The sequence below is a fragment of the Vulpes lagopus genome, chromosome 10, assembly GCF_018345385.1.
Source record: "Vulpes lagopus strain Blue_001 chromosome 10, ASM1834538v1, whole genome shotgun sequence".
Classification (NCBI taxonomy): domain Eukaryota; kingdom Metazoa; phylum Chordata; class Mammalia; order Carnivora; family Canidae; genus Vulpes; species Vulpes lagopus.
The window spans coordinates 19989504-20008147 of record NC_054833.1 but is presented as its reverse complement, the minus strand read 5'-3'; the positions used below and the strand labels follow the sequence as shown (position 1 = coordinate 20008147).

At 44.1% G+C, this 18644-nt stretch overlaps 1 protein-coding gene across 1 annotated transcript in view; it reads right to left on the bottom strand.

The window, feature by feature from the left end:
* F13A1 (coagulation factor XIII A chain) overlaps positions 1-18644 on the bottom strand; it is a 159502-nt gene that overhangs the window by 26621 nt on the left and 114237 nt on the right. Inside the window, exons 9-12 of the mRNA XM_041771892.1 lie at positions 18028-18131; positions 16596-16684; positions 8623-8776; positions 1027-1314 (exon numbers count right to left, since the gene is read on the bottom strand). Coding sequence (XP_041627826.1) covers positions 1027-1314; positions 8623-8776; positions 16596-16684; positions 18028-18131 — 635 coding nt within the window. The remainder of the gene's footprint in view (positions 1-1026; positions 1315-8622; positions 8777-16595; positions 16685-18027; positions 18132-18644) is intronic.

Sequence of the window (18644 nt, the reverse complement as noted above, 5' to 3'; positions counted from 1 at the left end):
TACGAGATTGACCAAAATTGCAATCCTCAATGCAAGCTGAGGCTTGATGAGCCCAAGCCTACTTAAAATATTCTGCATTTTTATAGTGACGAGATGCTTTGGAAGGGCAAATATTCAAGGGAGGATGGATAGGATAAGGACAAGAAAGGGATCCCATGAGAAGTGGCAGAGAGAACAAAGCCCTTCAGAGGCTCTTGAAAGCGCATCCTGAGTCTCCAGTCTCCTCTCCCAAGGATGGGCTCTCCCCCCATCCCAATATATCAGCAGGTGAGTTTTCAGAAATGGCCTGAATGCAGAGCTTCAATTCTTACCTTCTAAATGGTAAAGCAAAACACATCATTCCTGCTGGGGCAGCCCCCCAAAACTTTACCCGACTTGCAGGAAGGGATGCCAGTGTGCTTTCTGACACAGATGCTTCACAAACCTTTCTGGGCACTAAAATCCCCTTGGGATCTTGTTACAGCATAGATCCTGGTTCAGCAGATCTGGGGTGGGGCCTGACAGTCTGCATTTCTAACCAGCTCCCAGAGGATGCTGATGCTTCAGGTCTCTGGCCCACACTTTGAGTAGCAAGAAGTTACCTTTCATTTTCATGACTCCTGGGGCTCTAGGCTTTGAAAGTTTCCTTGTTCACTTCTATGCATGAGAGATGAAGATGAAACTTGAGGCTCCTCTGGAGAAAGGAGGTTCCCCTATGTGGTTCACGTTCCTGAGCTCTGGGCCAGAACTTTAACTGATAGGAAGGTGTATTTATTTATTTATTTATTTGAAAGAGAGAGAGAGAGAAGAAGCAGAGGGAGAGGGAGAGAGAATCCCAAGCAGACTCCCTGCTGAGTGTGGAGCTGGAATCGGGGCTCGACCCAAGACCTTGAGATCATGACCTGAGCTGAAATGGAGAGTCAGATGCTTACCCGGCTGAGCCTCCTGTGCACCCCTGACAGGAAGTTATGACTGAGTGACAGCACCAAGCCAGACAGGGAGGCAGAGAAAAGTCCCCGGGAGAAGAACCCCCCTCCGTTAGCTTACAAGACAAGGGCTCCAGTGTCACTTCAAATGTCTCCTTCTTGAATTCCGTCTTGGAGACCCCAGTGTAGAAGACGATGTTGCCTGAGAGATAGGCTGAGAGCGTGTAACGTCTGGGGCTGTTGTTCTGGAAGGTGATGGTGAGCTTGAAGTCTCTTCCCAGCACGGCATTTTCCACGTCAAAATTCATGTCCACATCCGACCTCGGTTTAAGGATGCCTTCGATGTTGAGAGGCTTTTTAGCCCCGTACATCAGGGCAGTTTCTAGGGCCAGCCTCTCTTCTTCTTGGCCTAGGAAAGATGCAGAGATAATGATGGGGGGAAAGAAACACAATCCATCAAAGAGAAATTAATAAACACACTGCGCTCCGGGCACCGTGCGGTGTCCTCGTCAGGTTGCCTCCATAAGCCACGCCACTGCCCTTCCAGACAGGTTTCATCACTATTCCTATGTTACCAATTCTGCAAAATCAGGTTTCCAGAGAACTATGACCTGTCTGGCTTGAAGAATTAGGCGGCATCGCCGGGGCTTATCTGAAAGGGGGGTACTAAGGGGCTTGCTCTCTGGGTGGTCTTTCTACTGCTGCTCCTTCTGTGGTTGGCCCTGGCATGATAGGCGGCAGCTGACACAAATAGGTTGTCAATTTGCTTCTCTCCTCAAATCCTAGCTAGAATTTGAGGCTTTCTAAGCAAAGAGTTTGGCAATAGTTGTTTCCTGCCATTCCACCTTGTGCTATATGAGTTTTCTCCTATTCGTGGATCTTTCTGATAAGATCTGTCTCTCTTTCCACCGGGGCCTGTCCCACTTGCTCCTGCTGAGCTGACCCCTGCGTAGCTACTGTCCTGCCTTCTCCTCCTTCCTCTGCTGCCATCTGCCCCCCGGCAGAGTGTAGAGATCCCTTTATCCCAAATAGTGCACTGCCCCATACACTCAGACCTGGCAGGTCCTTAATAAGCCCTCCCTGCCCAAGGGCTCTAAGGTCACATTCCCTTGGGGAGCACCAGGTTGTCTAGTGCCTCCAAATGTTCATTGCGTTGATTATAGCCCATCAGATGCTCCGAGATTGAGCATGGTGAGGAGGCTTAGATAACACAAGACTTCCCAAACTCATGTGACATGGAACACATTTTTTTTTTTTTGAGGGACACCTATTGGCATCTGGTGGCACACCAAAATTCTAATGCAGTTGAGATGTGTGTGCTGTTTTCAGGAAAAGGTCTTCTGTGGGATTTTCAGAGTGGTGGTGGAGGAGATGCAGGTAGGGACAGGAGAAGGGGTGAGCCCTGGAAGAATCAAACAGCAGCTTTGTGCAGGTGTGGAATCAAGAAATACAGGTACAAGTCAGGCCTCAGAGCTCGGCCCTGGCTCCATGCTGGGCTGACATTCCTTACAGAGCCCTGGACAAAAGGCTCAGCTGAGGGCACAGGGTTTGAGGAGGTATGGAGAGAGTCTCTCTTCTGTTTACCACCTGAATACCTTTGGGGACATCTTAGTGCATCGAGGAAGACACAGAGGCAAATTCTTGGACTTGTAAAAACTAGTCATGGGAATGGCTAGCAAAAAAAGAATCACTTGGAAATAAAACTATGAGCTTTTAAATTCATTAATTTTAAGACAATGTCTTCTACTTTACTTAGCCATGAAATGCAATGCAGATGAAGAAGTCAATTGATAGCAACAGCTATCACGGAGAGCGAGCTTGGTGATAGGTATCATGGTGAAGTGCATATTGGGCATTGTCTCATTTAATCCTTGGACAACTCTACAAGGCAGACACTGTTGTTACCATCCAAGTCCTTGTTTGTAAAAAAAAAAAAAAGGGGGGGAAGGCACCGACATCAGAGGGTTGTTAGGAGGCTTAGAGGTAGTGTATGCATAAGAACTGGCAGCTACTAGTGCTCTGAAAAGACAGAAAATGCCAGGAGCTGTTGCAAACAAACATGAATATGCGTGTGTGTATTAACAATTTCTCTGATTGTCAAGATTGCAAGAGTGTGCCAGGAACAATTGGTCTAGGACAAGCATTGGCTAGAGCACATGTTTGCAGATCAATAGGAGGGAGATATTATCTCCCTATCACGGGAAGGAGGGGCTATGACAAGGAAAATTCAGTAAGTATTTTAGCAGAAAGCACCTGGCCAACAGCTCCTCGGGAGAGCATTATTGATTATCACTTTGGATGGGGACCAGATATGCATTTAGACAAAATGCAGGAGGGGAACACTAGCAGTAAGGCCCTGGTCAGAGAGGTGCCACCTGCGGGGAGAGAGGCCGGGCTGACCCAGAGGAGGGGAAGGGGCAAGTGGTAGGCTTGTGGTGAGCCACGAGAGACTTTATATTGTGTCATAGACAGAGGAGCCCCTGGCTCCCCTCTGGGGACCAGCCTGCAGGAGCAGGAGCTGCCAGGCAGTTGTTCAAGAAGCACAGGCCCAGAAAGGAGGCAGGCACATCAGGGTTTCCCCAGAGCTCTGCAGAATTCCCGTCTCTCTGCACTTGTGCTTTATGCTCTGACATCTTACATAATTCAGGGCCATGAATTTAGTGTTGTGGGAGAATGATCTAAAGCCAGATTATATTTTCTGAGGTTCCTCTGTGGCTTCCAGGAGCAAGGTCAAAAGCATCTTTCCGTGAACCCGGATGTAATGAAAATGCCCTTTTATGTTTGTTAAGTTTCTTCTCATTGCTCAGGTGTTAGCTCAAATGTCACCTTCTCCGAGAGCCCCCCTTCTATTACCCTGTGTAATGTGTCCCCAAGCCCAGGCCTGTCATCTTTCACTAACATATTACCTGATTTTTCTGTCCTCTTCCCAGCATTTGACACTGTATGACATTATTTTCCCCACTGGGACCCATCTCCATGTCCCCAGCACCTACAACCAGCCTGGCAAAGAGGCTTTGAAGGATCAAGGTTTGGAAAAGCACTTCGCTTTCATCCAGAGACAAAACTTTCATCTTCATGATAGATATTAAATAGTTCAGTTTGGGATGTGTGATGTGCATTTAAATTCACCTGTGCAAGTGCCACCTGCAGTACCATTCATTTGACTATTTGGTGCTACTTGAGACACTATGATGTCCAAGCACTGTGGTAGGCTCAGATGAGAAGCACAGTGCACCCCTCACAGGTCTCAGGGACAAGTGCAGAGGGATCACTATGCATGTGTCCATCACAGAAGCTGGGTCAGACATTTGCATGTGTGTCAGGGAAGAGGGGGGGGGACACTCAACACCACGTGGAGCCAGGGAAGTTTCCTTGGAGAGGTTTTTGTCTCTGCAGTGAGAGCAAAGGAAAGAAGAAAGTGGCAGCCTGGGTCTCTGGAGGACTGTTCACAGCTCTCCTGGCTGGTGCTTGGGACGCCTGTGGATGTGGTCAGGAGGTGCACTGGAGGGGGGCCCAAAAGGCAAATAGCAGAGCTTGGTGAGCTCTGATTGAAATGCCCTTCAAGGCAACAGAGAGCAAGGACTTTGAAGCAGTGCAGTAACGGGCACAAATGACATATTTTAAATATGTCACTTTAGCAGCGATGCACAGGTTAGATGGAGGGAAAGAGAAGATGTGGAGGAAAGGTGGAAATGGGAAGTTGCAGCAGTTAGCCTGGAGAAAGTACTCATGCCCCGACTTACTGTAGTAGTATCGTAGTAACAACAGAATTCCTAGCAGGAGCAGAAACTAACTTTATTGGACACTTATTCTGTGCCAGGCACAATGCTAAGGGCTTTCCACGCCCGGTACCACTGAATTCTCAGAGGGTGGCCACAGCATAGAGAGAGGAGATGAATTCAAACTATTTCAAAGGGGGATGTTTAGAGGGTTTGCTGCCTGACTGATTCTCGATTTGCTAAATTTGTGGGGGTGGGGGTGGGTGGGTGGGTGTGGGGGGCTGTGATTCTCTTCCCTGGGGTCTGAAGTGGGAGCAACAGATTCAGGCAAGGGAGGACATGAGGGAAGGTGCATTCCAGAAGCGTTGATTTCAGGTTTCTGGAAGAGACTTAGGGGAATGTGGAACTGAATAGGGAAGTTGGGCCAGAGACACTGATTGGAGGTGATCCCTAGAGATGTGACTATAACGCCAGCCGTGGAGAAAGAACATAGAGCGGGTAGGAAGGAAGCCTGAGGGCTGGGCCTAGAATAAGTAACATTTAGAGGTGAGGGGAAAAAAGAGGAGCTTAGGGTTGCAGAAGGGGATAGAAAAAAGAGTCAAATAGGTTGGGATGGAAATGGAACCAGGAGAAGTGATGGCACAGGAGCACAGAGAAGAGAGAATTTCAAGATTCGGGGCCCAGCAGTAGCATCAGAAGGCAGGGGAAACTCAGACAAGCTGAGATCTGCAAACATTTATTCAACATGGCAATCAGGTGGTCCTGGCAGCCTCGAGAAGAGGAGCTTCAAGGATCTACAGCTGGTAGCAGAACTCAGAGGATGGTAGGCAAGAAACGAAAGGTGAAGGCATGTGATGCGACACCAAGGGCAGAGAGCTCTTTCAAGATGCCTGGCTGTGAAGGCCAGTGGGAAGAAAGAACAGGGCATATTTGGTGGGGAATATATGGCTGAAAAAGAGCTGTGCATGTTTTTTTTCCCCCCACTTGATTCTGTTTGAAAGTGAATGGGAAGGAGCTAATAGGGAAGGAGAGATGGAAATACAAGTGACAGAGGGAATAATTGATGGAACAAAGAGGAAATGGGATCCAGACACCATCATAAAAGAAGACAGATGGCTGCAGAAGTTTTAAGAATTCTGGTTTTCAAAATTTTATAGTTTCCTAATCTTACATATTTGAAAAAAAAAGGTATAAGATTAATATTAAGCTTTAGTTCATCCATGTGAAAAATGATCTTTCCACAATTTAGTTAATTAAAATAGTTAATTCCTGAATCTGGTAATAATTTCTTCTCTATGTTTTTATTCATCTCCACACTTTAGTGGCCACATTCAGCATTTATGGATAGAGAAATTATATGAGAGATTCAATAATGAGAATCAGAGTGACAAATGCATGACCACGGATGCCGACAGCCTTTCCCAGGGGCCCGTGGCGACGTCTATAATCACTCAGTGATTCCCCCCAGATTCAGGCACGGTCTCTGCATCCTTCTGTAAATAGCACCCCACTTGGTCATTCGTAGAGTCAGAATTTAAAATGCAGCTGCCATTCTTGATTAAGAGGCTAATTAACCTCCTGGGATCAAACTCCAGCCCAGAAACAGTATGGGGTGTCTCTTATAACTATCTATGCAGATTTAGGGGTTCTTGTGCTTAGACCAGACTCCCATACTATCCACCTTTTGCCAAACTTGCCTTCTTGCCAAACTCTGGAAGCCTGAACCTCAGATATCTTCCTCATCCAGAGTTGGCACTTTTCATTTATCTTAATCAGGCGTCCACCCCTGGTCAAGCCCCGACTCCTCTTCTGTGGACTGCTTTTTGGTCTTTCCTCTTTTGACAGCGGGCCCTGATTTGGCCTTCACCGCCACCTCCATGGAAGACAGCTAATGAAAATGTCATTCTGTTGTGTGCTTTAGAAGAGACAGCTGCTTATTTGGATGGCTCCCTGCAGGGTCACCTCCCTTTTGTCTACACTGTCTGCTTAGGATTTCTTCCACACCAGGAGCTTATCCAAAATCCCTGTTGGGCTGCCTTTTTCTGGAGAACTCTTTCCTCATGCTTCACCTGGCCAATGCATGTTTCTCCTTCTGTCTCGGCAAGCCCATCCCAAATGTCCTTCAGAATCCAGAGTCTGGCTTGGAACTCCCTTCTCTGTGCCCTGTTCTGGGCACCTGCTGCATAGCTCAGTGACGGCTTGGTTCCTGCTCATCTCTCCAGCTAGACAGGAAGGCAGGACTGTATATCTCATCCCTACACAACCATACTCTGAATATGGTGCATGGCTAAGAGCAAGTTGTTGAGTGGACAAATGAATAAATGAGGGAATGTTGCAGCTAGTTTCTTTTCCTTTCTCTTTTTTAAAAAGATTGATTGATTTATCAGAGAGAGAGAGAGAAAGAGAGAGAGAGAGAGAGAGTGCACAAGCAGGGGGAGCAGCAGAGGCAGAGGGAGGATCAGGTTCCCCTCTGAGCTGCGATGCGGGGCTCCATCCCAGGACCTGAGCCGAAGGCAGACGCTTGCCACCCAGATGTCTTTCTTTCTCTTTTTCTAAAAAACTTTTATTTTTCCTTTCCAAATCCTTTTGCCTGTAACTTTATTATAACAAGAGGGCATTATTTGCTTGTTTGGTTTTATTGTACTTATGTTTTTGTTAAACTCTCGTTTCAGGAAAAAGCCAAAAAAAAAATTCTATCTATGTTGTGCAATGGATGGTAACCAACAGGAGAAAAGAATGAACCATTTCAGAAATACAGCAAAGATTCACTAGTTCAGATGACAAAAATCCTGAATTTCTAATACAGCGCACGAGAATTCTCAATTCAGCAAACTTTCTCTTTATAGTGCAAATTGCTTTTTAAAATAAGAGCAGAGAGACTGTCTAAAATATTTAAAACAAATTCTGCACTCCTTAGCACTTCAGGAATACTGATGAATATTTAGGTATATGCTAATTACTTGTCATTTCTATCCATTCACTAAAATAAATGCCACTCCTAACAACCTCTGCTGGTGAATCATTTGTAAAATACACTCCATGTTCCCCATCAAGACATCCAAGCTCCTCTACCTCCTTTCCACTACTGACCTTGGGCAGCTTTGTCTCCGGACACTGGCACTCTGGACTGGGTATTTTAGAAATGGCTACAGGACCCTAAACACCCCAATTTATTCACACCTCCAGGATGTCTTTGGTCATGTTCCCGATGCCTGGAAGCCCCTGTCTAGGTTTCTTTAACTGTAATCTGTGGTTCCTCTTACCTGGCTCTGCTTTTTCTGAATCTTCTGGTTGGACTGAGTGTCTTTCTTCTTTGTTCTCCTACCTCCCTCCTCCAAATGATGATCCTATCACTTTTCCAGGAACAGAAACTGGGTCCTGCTCACAGCAGGGATCCCCAGCACCAAATGCAATTCCAGACATAAAGTAGGTCCCTGGACTGACTGAAATGGGCTTGGACTCAACAGCTCCCTTTGAAACGGTCTACGCAATAAACATTGTTAACATTCACATTATTTTATCATGGAAATGGGCCTGTGATGTAATTGGCCTGAATTAGTGGGATCTCATGGTCCTGTTGAGGATAGATTGTATTATCTATCCCAAGGGACTTCTGTGATAATTCAGTGGAACAATGTACATGAACATAGTTTGTAAACAGATGTGAATGGTCGTTCATATTTCTATTATTGAACTAAAATGACATTAGTTATACAATGTTTTCTACTATTTAAAGTTAAGATAATTCCATTGTGAATAAGAACACATTCTATACTGTATTAAAATAGACATGACTTTAAACCAAAATGTTTTCACAAGCGATGTGAAGGGGAATTCTGCATAAAGCAAACAAACAAAGGAAACTACAAGGAGTGGGTGTGAGGTGTCTCCCTCATGAAAGTTTTTAGTGTATTCTCCGGAACACATTTCATAGTGACAGTGGGTAGGTACTAAACAAATATGGGCAAAGAAACCTTCATTCGGTGGCAGTAAGTTACCTTCTTGGAATTTGTAGGTATCAGTAATATCCTTTATGCCATCTCCTCCAACTTCTTTGGTCACAATCAATTTCCCAATGTGGGTGGTATCAACGGTTTCCACCACATGAGTGCCATCTTTCTTGGCTGTAATGTAAATGAGATCACTGTTGACCTAAAAACAGGAGAGAAGAGCATGAGCCACCATCTGATGTCCTTGTCATCAAAATCAATCTCAGTGGTATAGACATCTGGGATCCCGAGAGTTGACATGTTCCTTTCTTCAACAACATTGAATTCACAGGGTTAAACTTGCTTTAAAAATGAATCGGAAGGATAATCTAGCTTCTTCTAGCCCTTAAGTGTTATAAATGAAGAGTATTTGGACTACTGATTGTTTAAACATCAATCACTTCTTTCTCTCCTTTTTCTTGCTGGTGAATTCCACTTCATCAGAAAGAGCCACCTGTTACTTGTTTTCCCAGATTGCTTTTAAGCCAGCAGTGGCTGTGTGACCTATTTTTGGGAAGAAGAAGTCTGCCGGGCGGCTTTTGGGAAGGATTCTTCTCTGTTATAAGAGAAGAGAGTCTGCCCTTCCCTTCCTGCTTTTGAATGTTTTCACATGAAGTGAAGTGATGGTTGGAGAGTCTGTAGCCTACCCGGGACAGTGAAGAGAAACACTGCCAACCATGCAAAGATGGCTGAGTAGAGAGATAAGAAGCACAAGAGGGTTTAACGAGGCTGTTAAATGGCTGAGCCAATCTTGGGACCGCCCACTTTAGGATTATCTACAAGAGAAAAATTATAGTTAAACTCCTCATGTTTAAGTCATTTTAATTCTGTTACTTGCAGTCAAAAGCATTTTAATTGAAAAATGAGATTAGGCTATGAGGAAAAATTTAGGCAATTTTCTGGTGGTTCAGCAACTAAACCATGTTATTTGTGGGATTTGGATACAGCCCCTTGGGGCCATGCTGGCTGACCCCACGTTCTTCTGACATTCTGCATTATGACTCTACTTTCTAGAAATGATGTCTAAATATGTGCCCGAAGGCTGATTCCCCCAGAGTCTCTTATTATATCCGTTACAACCACTTTCTTGGAATCCCATTTATTAGCATGGGAGCAGGTAGGAAACATGAACTACGGTGCATTATCAGGGGCTCCGAGTGAAAACAATCTCTGATGTGTTCACGAAATGTTTTCCAAGCTACAGGTCCCTACTCTTTCAAATACACTGATAATAATGATTTCCTCAGAGTGGGTAGCAGAATTAACTGAAATAGATGTCTGTAAATTACTTATCATACTACCTGGCATTGATCAAACACTCAGTAAGCAATAATAGTATCATAAATTAATAGTATTGCCAAGATGCTGTAGTGCTATAGTCATAAAGATGGAAAAAACACATTTGGTCACTGCCCTTGTAGGATTTACACTCTCTAGTAATCACCTGGGAAACTTTAAAAAGAATAGATGCCCAACTGAAGAGGTCTTGAGTGGAACCCTAAGTCCATTATTTTTTAAAGAAGTTCTTAAATAATTCTATCAAACACCCGGATGGGGCAGGGTGGTGGGGCAGATGCCGAAGATACCAGGAGAACACCTGGGGCCATGGGGCATGATGAGGGGCTGGTGGTAGCTAGGAAGTAATAGTCAAGTTGAAAGCTGGAAGATGCTTAGGAGTTAATGAACTAAACGGTCTCATGTTAGTGTTCTTACCAACCAACCAACTGACAAAAGCTCACAAAAGAACACAAGGAAATTGCTGGAGATCATGGCCATGTGTAGCTTCTTTATTATGGCGACAGTGTCACAGGTGTATACATATGTCCAAACTCATCAAGATGTATATATTAAATATGTGCAATAGGGTGCCTGAGTGGCTCAGTTGGTTGAGCGCCTGCCTTCCACTCAGGTCATGATACCAGAATCATGGGATTGAACTCCTGTCAGTGAGCCTGCTTCTCCCTCTGCCTCTGCACCCCTGCTCTTTCTCTCATGAATAAAAAAATAAAATATTAAAAAATAAATGTGTGCAATATTTTACATTCATCATACCCCAATATAGCTAAAAAGAATAAACAAAAAAAAAATGGCGAGAGGAAGGCTATGGCAGGCAGAGGGACTGCCATGGCCATAGTTCTGAGACCGTAGGTAAGAGACACACTGGATTAGCTGCAAAACCTTGGGTTCTGATCTTGAATGTGTACTTTTAGAAAGCCACCTTATCCTCTCTGAACTTCAGTTCCTGTTCCTATAAAATGAAAATAGTTATACTTGTCCTGCCAATTTCATAGTAACGTTTCAGTGAGACAGCATCAAACGACATAGGAGCTATGTGAGTATGACTTGTAAACTTTAAAACTGAGTAAAAATGTAATAGTTTTTATTAGGTAATGGGGGAACTTGATGATAAAACCCTAACTTTCAAAGTTGAGGTTAAAAAGAGCAACTTTTCTCTACTTTCTCACAAAATATTCTGAATTTACATGGAGTCTGACCGCTAGTAAGGTGAAAGCAAGTAGCCAACATTTATTGAACAATCACAAGGTTTCAGGGGCACAATCACAAGGTTTCAGGGGCACTTACAAATTATTTAATTTAAACCTCACAACAACAACCATCTGTGAGGTATATACTATTATGTCACAGAGGAGGGTGCCAAATGCATTAAGAAGGGTCAGCAAAGTGTTTGTAGTCAGAGCTGGGAGCTGCTGGAGAATGAAATCCTGGGCTGGCCTGTAGCATATTCCCTGACCTTTGCTCTGGGCTGGCCCATTCTCTGATCTTCACAGGGCATTGCTTCTCCCACACAACCCTGCTGGAGCATGAGCTCCACCATGAGGTGGTGAGATGGTTTCATGCTTGGGGTGCAAGAGGTTCCATGCATGGGCCACAGAAACATGAAGGGTGATAAATGGTGACCTCATTCTTCAGCAGAACTACAGCTTCGTGGCACTAGCCATAGGATATGCAAGGTCAAAATACAAAATCAGGAATCAGGACAGGCAATGACAGAGTAGACACCAGGAATATCTGTCATTTTGGGGGAAAAAAAAAGTTAAGGAAACTTTAAATGAGCTTCCTGAGAATTTTGTCTTTCCCTCTGGAGGAAGCCATGCAAGCACAAACAGCCTCCTCCTCCACTTGCAAATTATAGCAACAATGCTGATAAATATCCTCTTAATAACAGCCCTTACAACAGTTTACAGTTTTCCAGGGAGACAAGGCTAAATATGAAAGTGACTAAATCATCATCTCCCCTTGAGCATAGAGCTTAGGGGATTTACGTGGGCTCAAACCTCAGGCCAGCTCGACAGCACTGTCCCCTGTGGAGCGAGGAGAGGAGAAGCCCACATATGATATGGCTATTGCATATGTATGTTGTGGGGGTGTAGAGAGAAAGGATTCTTTCCAATGGACATTGGCAAGCTTTCTTTTCGGTTTCAGCCACCACTCCTCCATCTCGGCTGCGTATGAGCCCCGGAGAGCTTAAAAGAGTAACGGTGATAGGCTCCCACCCAAGGCCAATTGCATGTCTATGATAGAGAGTTGTGAGTGCAGGTGATGCTGGAAAGAATATTGGGTCTATACTGTGTGACTGGGGGCAAGTTACTCCATGTCCCTGAGCTGGGGTTTAATAATGCCAATCTTACAGGGTTAAAAGGTAGACCAGTACTTCCGGAGAAAGCCCTATTGTTTAGGGCTGAATGAAAAGGAGTCTTTGGGGCCATCCTGACCTACCCCTATATTTGGAGAGACTGTGGTTACATAGAACCAGGACATCCCAACATGAAATCTGGTGCTCGTTTCAGCACACTGCACCTTTGCCTCTTTGTTAGACACAGGTGCTTGTATTCAGCTTCTGCCGAGGGGTTTGCTGAGCCCTCAGGGCTCAGTAAAGGTGGGCTGGGGCTGCAGGCTGAGTTCTCCTCTCCACAGAGTTCTGCTTGTGCCCCTGGAATGTTAGCGTATGTCTACTGCTGGTAGAAGCTATGCTCTTTACCACTAAGGGTGGAAACTCTTTTTCAGGGTCCAGAACAATTCGCTTTGTTCATTTGTTCCAAAATAGAGATAACTACAAAATAGGCTGTGCAGAGAAAGTGGTGCTCCTCTGAGGGCACACAGAGGCAGCAGCTACTGGCCTGGTCCATGAGCCCTCTGGCACAATTGCCACCCTTCTACCCTGTGCTTGCCATTCCTTTAGGCTCAGTCGCTGGCTACGTGGTCAGGCCCCCGTGTGCGCTCTCTGCTGCTTCGTCCCTGTGCCTCATCTCCTGCCGGGACCAGCACCTGAGGGTACCATCTGGATGCCATCGCTCTGAGACTCTGTTCTTAGCAATGTACTCTGCATCTGCTTTTGCTTGCTTGCTTGATTCATTCATTCATCCACCCATCACTCATTCATTCAACATTTATTCGTGACTACCTCATGACAGAACTTGTTTTCAGTGATGAGGATACATTCATGGAGTTTATACTCTAGAAGGGGGAGAGAGAATAACACTAAGGGAGAGTAGAAGGATAAAAGCAAGAAGGCAGGGAGTGTGATGCTAGATGGGGGTGGGGTGGGGTGAGTGAAGGCGTCTTTGAGGAGGTGACCAGAGCAGAGACTTGGACCCAAGGAGGGGCCAGACATGCAAAGTGTGGTGGAGGGTAGAGGAGAGCTTTTTTTTTTTTTTTTTTTTTAATTTGAGTGTAGTTGATACACAATGTTACATAAGCTTCAGGTGTACAACCCAGTGATTCAACTTCTCTATGTTCTATGCTGTGCTCACCGCAAGTGCGACTCCCATCTGTCACCACACAACACTATTACAACATCATTGACTGTATTCCCTATGCTGTGCCTTTCATCCCCGTGGCTTATTCTATAACTGGAAGCCTGTATCCTCTGCTCCCCTTCACTTCTTATTTTGGATTCTGCTTTCACTAAAGGAGACCATGGCTCTGTGAAGATCAAAAAACGTCAGTGAGCATGATGTTTAATCCAGCCCGGAAGTGAGTAAGGAATGACCAAGAAAGTCAGCGAAAGGCAAGAAAAGGCACACTGGGCTGCCTGCCGGGGGTGCGACAGGCAGGCTTACGCAGCCAGAGGATGGAGAAGGCAAGGGAGGATGCGGTCTGAACCTGAGTCATGGACACTCTTGTTAAACTTAAATATGATGCCCCCCATGCGGTCCTACTTTGGGCACCCTTGAGAAGAGACTCCTTATACACTTTCAACAGCTTGAGCATCTCTTATAAATGGCTCAGCCCCGGGGCTCAGCCCATGCCAAGGCGGCAAATCGTGCGCTCTGTCAGACAAGTCTGCAGTGGCTGAGAGAGGAGTAATTATAATCTGTGAATCCCGATGACACGCATAACACCCCGATCTATATTTAATAATAGCAAAACGCGTTTGCATTAGCAGCTATTAGGCAATTTGCTCCTGGAGGGAGGTTGTTCCCTCTGCCTTTCTCTGCAGCAACAAAGCATAATAAAAATATAAAAACAAGGCTCTGTGAATTTTAGAGCGATTTCCCATTAAGAGATTCTCCTAGCATCATAAACTATCAGTTGGCAGCTGGGGAGGTTGGGATAAATCTCCAAATCCCGAAGTGAAATCGAGGGGATGAAATTCAAAATACAGTCTGCCTGTCTATCCCAGGCTTCCAGCAACTGTAAGGTAGTCTCCGTGGAGGAAATACTGTCCCCTTCGTGTATTTCAAATTCCTGATCTTGCTGTCTGAATATTCATGCTTATTTTACTTCCTAAACAGTTCCCGATGCTGCCTCTCCTTCCTGGCTCTTGCCATTTGGAGAGCTCAAGCTATGTCCTCTGGGGTAGGTGTGGGGCAAGCGCAGCCTTCCCACTGACCTCCCAGCTTGGGGGCCACCACTTTAAAGTCCCAGCTCCATGGGGCTCATGTGTCTCCCCTGTGGGGACTCTTTCATAGGAGGCAGTACCCAGTTCACAGGACATAACGTCCCATGTCCAGTTGCCTCTGTCTTCATCTTTGACACTCCCGACACATCCCTTTTTGTGAGCCTGTACAGCTTGTAACATCCCTCCTCACCTCCCCACACCATTCAGATGCTCATATTGTCCCCTCTGCCTAAAATTCTTTCCTTCCACTCGCTTCTTTCTTACCCACTTGGCCTGAATAACTACAAACTATCCCTCAAGACGCAGTTCAGGTACTAATCACCCCCTCCGTGTGCTCCCACAATGGTCTGCCCATCCACCGTGGCTATCACACAGATGTCATTATGACATGTCCCCATGTCATCCCCCACTCTGGATGATGCCTTATGGCCTTTATTGTCCTACTCATTTCCTGACCCATATTTCTCAATTAACGACTCTGTATGTATTAAATGCAGATCATTTATCACCTACATTGCTCATTTGACAGTTCCACAGAGTCTCTTGTACTACTGTTATTTAACTTTCAATGTGCTATGGACTGCCACTAACATCAAGAATCTAGTTTCGTTTTTGTTTGTTTATTTTTGTGTGTGTGTGTGAGAGAGAGAGAGAGAGAGAGGGCATGAGGGGGAACAGCTGAGGGAGAGAGAGAATCTCAAGCAGACTCCCCACTGAGCACAGAGCTTGTCTAGGAGCTCCATCTCAGGACCCTGACATCATGACTTGACCCAAAACCAAGAGTCAGAGGTTTAACGGACTAGACCAGTCAGGTGTCTCAAGAATCTAGTTTCTTTCCTTTTCTTTCCTTTTCTTTTCTTTTCTTTTCTTTTCTTTTCTTTTCTTTTCTTTCCTTTTCTTTCCTTTTCTTTTCTTTTCTTTTCTTTTCTTTTCTTTTCTTTTCTTTTTTCTTTTCTTTTCTTTTCTTTTTTCTTTTTTTTTAAAGAATCTAGTTTATTAAGGGCACAGGCTTCAGAGTTCCCCATAGGTCAGTGCCCACCACATATTTATGACAAGTATATATTCATCCCAGAGTAGTAGTAGAGTATGGTGGTTACTGGCATGAGCGCTCCGGCACTTGCCTGGCTCTAGATCTTAGGATGACTCTTTATTAATTCAATGACTATGGAAAGGTTACTTAACCCCTCTGTCTCAATTTTCTTTTCTGTAAAATGGGAAGAATCATTATACCAACTTTTAAGGGTGACTAAGAGCCTCAAATGGTAGACACAGTGATTATATAATAAGAATTCTGTATACGACAGACATTACTTCAGTGTGTTTATTGGCGAAACCATACTCTGGGTAAATCCTGCCTCTCACATATTTCTCTGCAGTCTACCCCCTGGCCTCAGCAGCCTCCCAGCCTTCTCCTTTACTCAAACCTTTTATATTTAATTTGATTTTTATAGATCTCCTTGGAGTATTCTCTAACTGCCTCACCTGCTCTTAGCCCCTATCCAAATATTTCAGAAATTCGGGCCCTTCACCAAAGTGTCTCCGTCAACTCATCAAATATGCTGCCTTCTAGCTGCCATTCCCTCTCCCCTGTATTCCAGCAGCTGTGCTTTACCTCCCTGGTGATTCCCACTGACCTGGAGGAGGATGGCCTGGAGTGGCAGGAAATGGGTTGCAGTTCCCAGACTAAACCATGGCTAAGGTGTGTTTGGATTTTGTTTTTTACATGAGCTGCTAGGTTAGTGTTGGAGTGAAGTAGTATACTCTGAAATTTCAATTCATGGACTGTCTCCACCAATTTTTAGTTGAGGGATTCATTTAGTCACTTAATTTCTCAGAAGCAGTTGATACCTATTTCATGGGTGTGAAGAACTAAACTAAGGTTAGCAACGCAATTGCTTTTCAAGGAAAAAAATCTCAAAACATCAAGGAAAGAAAAATGTGAAGTAAGAACTACATTTAACATTAAGAACCTGGAGGTTGGAATGATGTTTAGTCGACCTTGCAGACGTGAAACATGCCACGTACTTCGGAAATTTAGAAGTAACAACCTGGTGTCTTATTTTTCAAGTGTTAAGAGGTTGGGGAAGGAAGTGACACTTCTCTGCAGCTTACTACTTACCTCTGCAAAAACAAAGGGTGCATCAAACTGGAAGCAAATATGGCCATGCTTAATGGCTTGAACAGAGGCCGGACCACACCGATACATCCCTGCATCACACAGAGGAAGGGGGAGCATGAGTTTGTTGTCTTCAATTATGTCCAGATACAGATACAGGCTCTGTAGAGGCAAATGTTCCCAGGTTCCTCATTGATTTAGCCCAGATGCTTCCCATGACCAGAGAAAGTGAACGATCAATGTGTTTAATGAAGAGGGCTTTGATAGAAATGCATCCTCAACCAATATTTGAAGCCATGAGAAGAATACAGGGCATCATTATGTCTGTGTCTGTTCTCCCACATATAAACACATATTCTAGGTCTTTGTGCTGAGCTCTTTGCTCACATAGGATTGATCCATTTACAACCGGTAGCTGGAATGTACTGTGTCCCCAGTGGCTGTCTTGTTGTTTGTTTTGTTTTTTGTTTTTGGACATTATGGACATTTGTCATGTGTGGAATTGGGGAATTTGAACATTAACAACCTATTGATTAATGCCCAACATGCATTCAGGAAGTCAGTAGACACATGATTACTTTTACAATGTTTTTTACATTTTAACCAGCTATCTCCAGTCAATAAGGAATTAACTGCCATAAGTCATCTCTGATATCTCCTCATGATGCATAATCCAGGACACCAAAAAGTGTTGAACATTCTCCCTCAAAATCCAGCATAAATAAAGCATGAGTCTCTTATGAATAAGTAATGAATGTTTATGGATATATGTGTATATATACACATGCCAATATCTCATATCAACACCTGAGAAAGTAAACATAATGTCCCCAGGCCACTGATTTTTATCATCATATTAAAGAGAAATGGAGGCCTATGATGTGATTTTATGAAATCTGGGGGAGGTCATAGCTGCCACTCATTGCTTAGCATAGCCAGCAAGTTAGATGACAAATGCCCACATACTTAAGTTTTGGAAGAAATCACACAACATAAAAAGAAATCAGGTTTTGGAAAAGCAACAATTTAAAGGATGATCTGTAACTATTTTTTGAGTTCTTTATTTTCTCTGCTGCCTTATATCTTATCACCGTGTATCACACAGGGCTGAGGTATATTTTAGAGCCTAGTAAAAGTGCCTACACAGATATTTTTTCTCTTGTCTTCAAAACTGCTTATCAAAGCAAGAGTAGATGAATTATATATGTTAAGTTTTATGCTTTTTTTTTAACCAGTTATAGAATAATCAGGGGAAAGCCGACCATTGAAATGAAATTAAGCTGATTGACAGGCAGTTAATACTGTACATGTGCCCAGGAAGCATACTTTTGATGTTGGTTTCCAATGGGAGTGTTGCCCACACATCAAATACAATCCTAATTGCAAAACAAAGATGGCAGTGAAATGAGTTCCCTGAGGGAGGATGCAGTTTTACCATCACTGTTTTCCTGGGGGGTGCTGTCCACAGCTTGCCAACCTCCAAATCCAACTGGAAGATCAGGTCTTGTCATCCAGGCCTCATTCCAGCAGTGGTAGTTCCTGAGAAAACACCACCTCAGTAGCATTAATTAAACTTTCTATTCCATTTAGCGCTCCAAGCCATCAAAAGATGGCCAGAATTCTTGTGAATATGCCATCTACAAGTTACTGGAATGGAATAAACCAAACTGAAGACACTGAGAGATATCCTGGACTTGAATTTGTTGGGCAGATACATTCCCTTTGGCACCCTTAGGGAGAAATTTGGTGGCTGGACATTGCTCTTCCTTGCTAATATCAGTTTCAAGGCCACCCAGCACATTAAACAGTTTTGATCTTAACCATCCTCTCCTGCCTAATCAAACAGAAAGTACTATGTGCTAAAAAGGTAAAAAAGAAAAGTTAATTGAAACTGAAATATATGTATCTTTGAATTTCTTTTATATTTATATTTACATTTATGCATATTAGATTTATAAAAAGCAGATCTTTCATAACAATTAAGCAATAAAATGCTTGTGTTTCCAGGCTTAGGCTGTTGCCATAGAAACTATAACATTAACTCCTGACTAT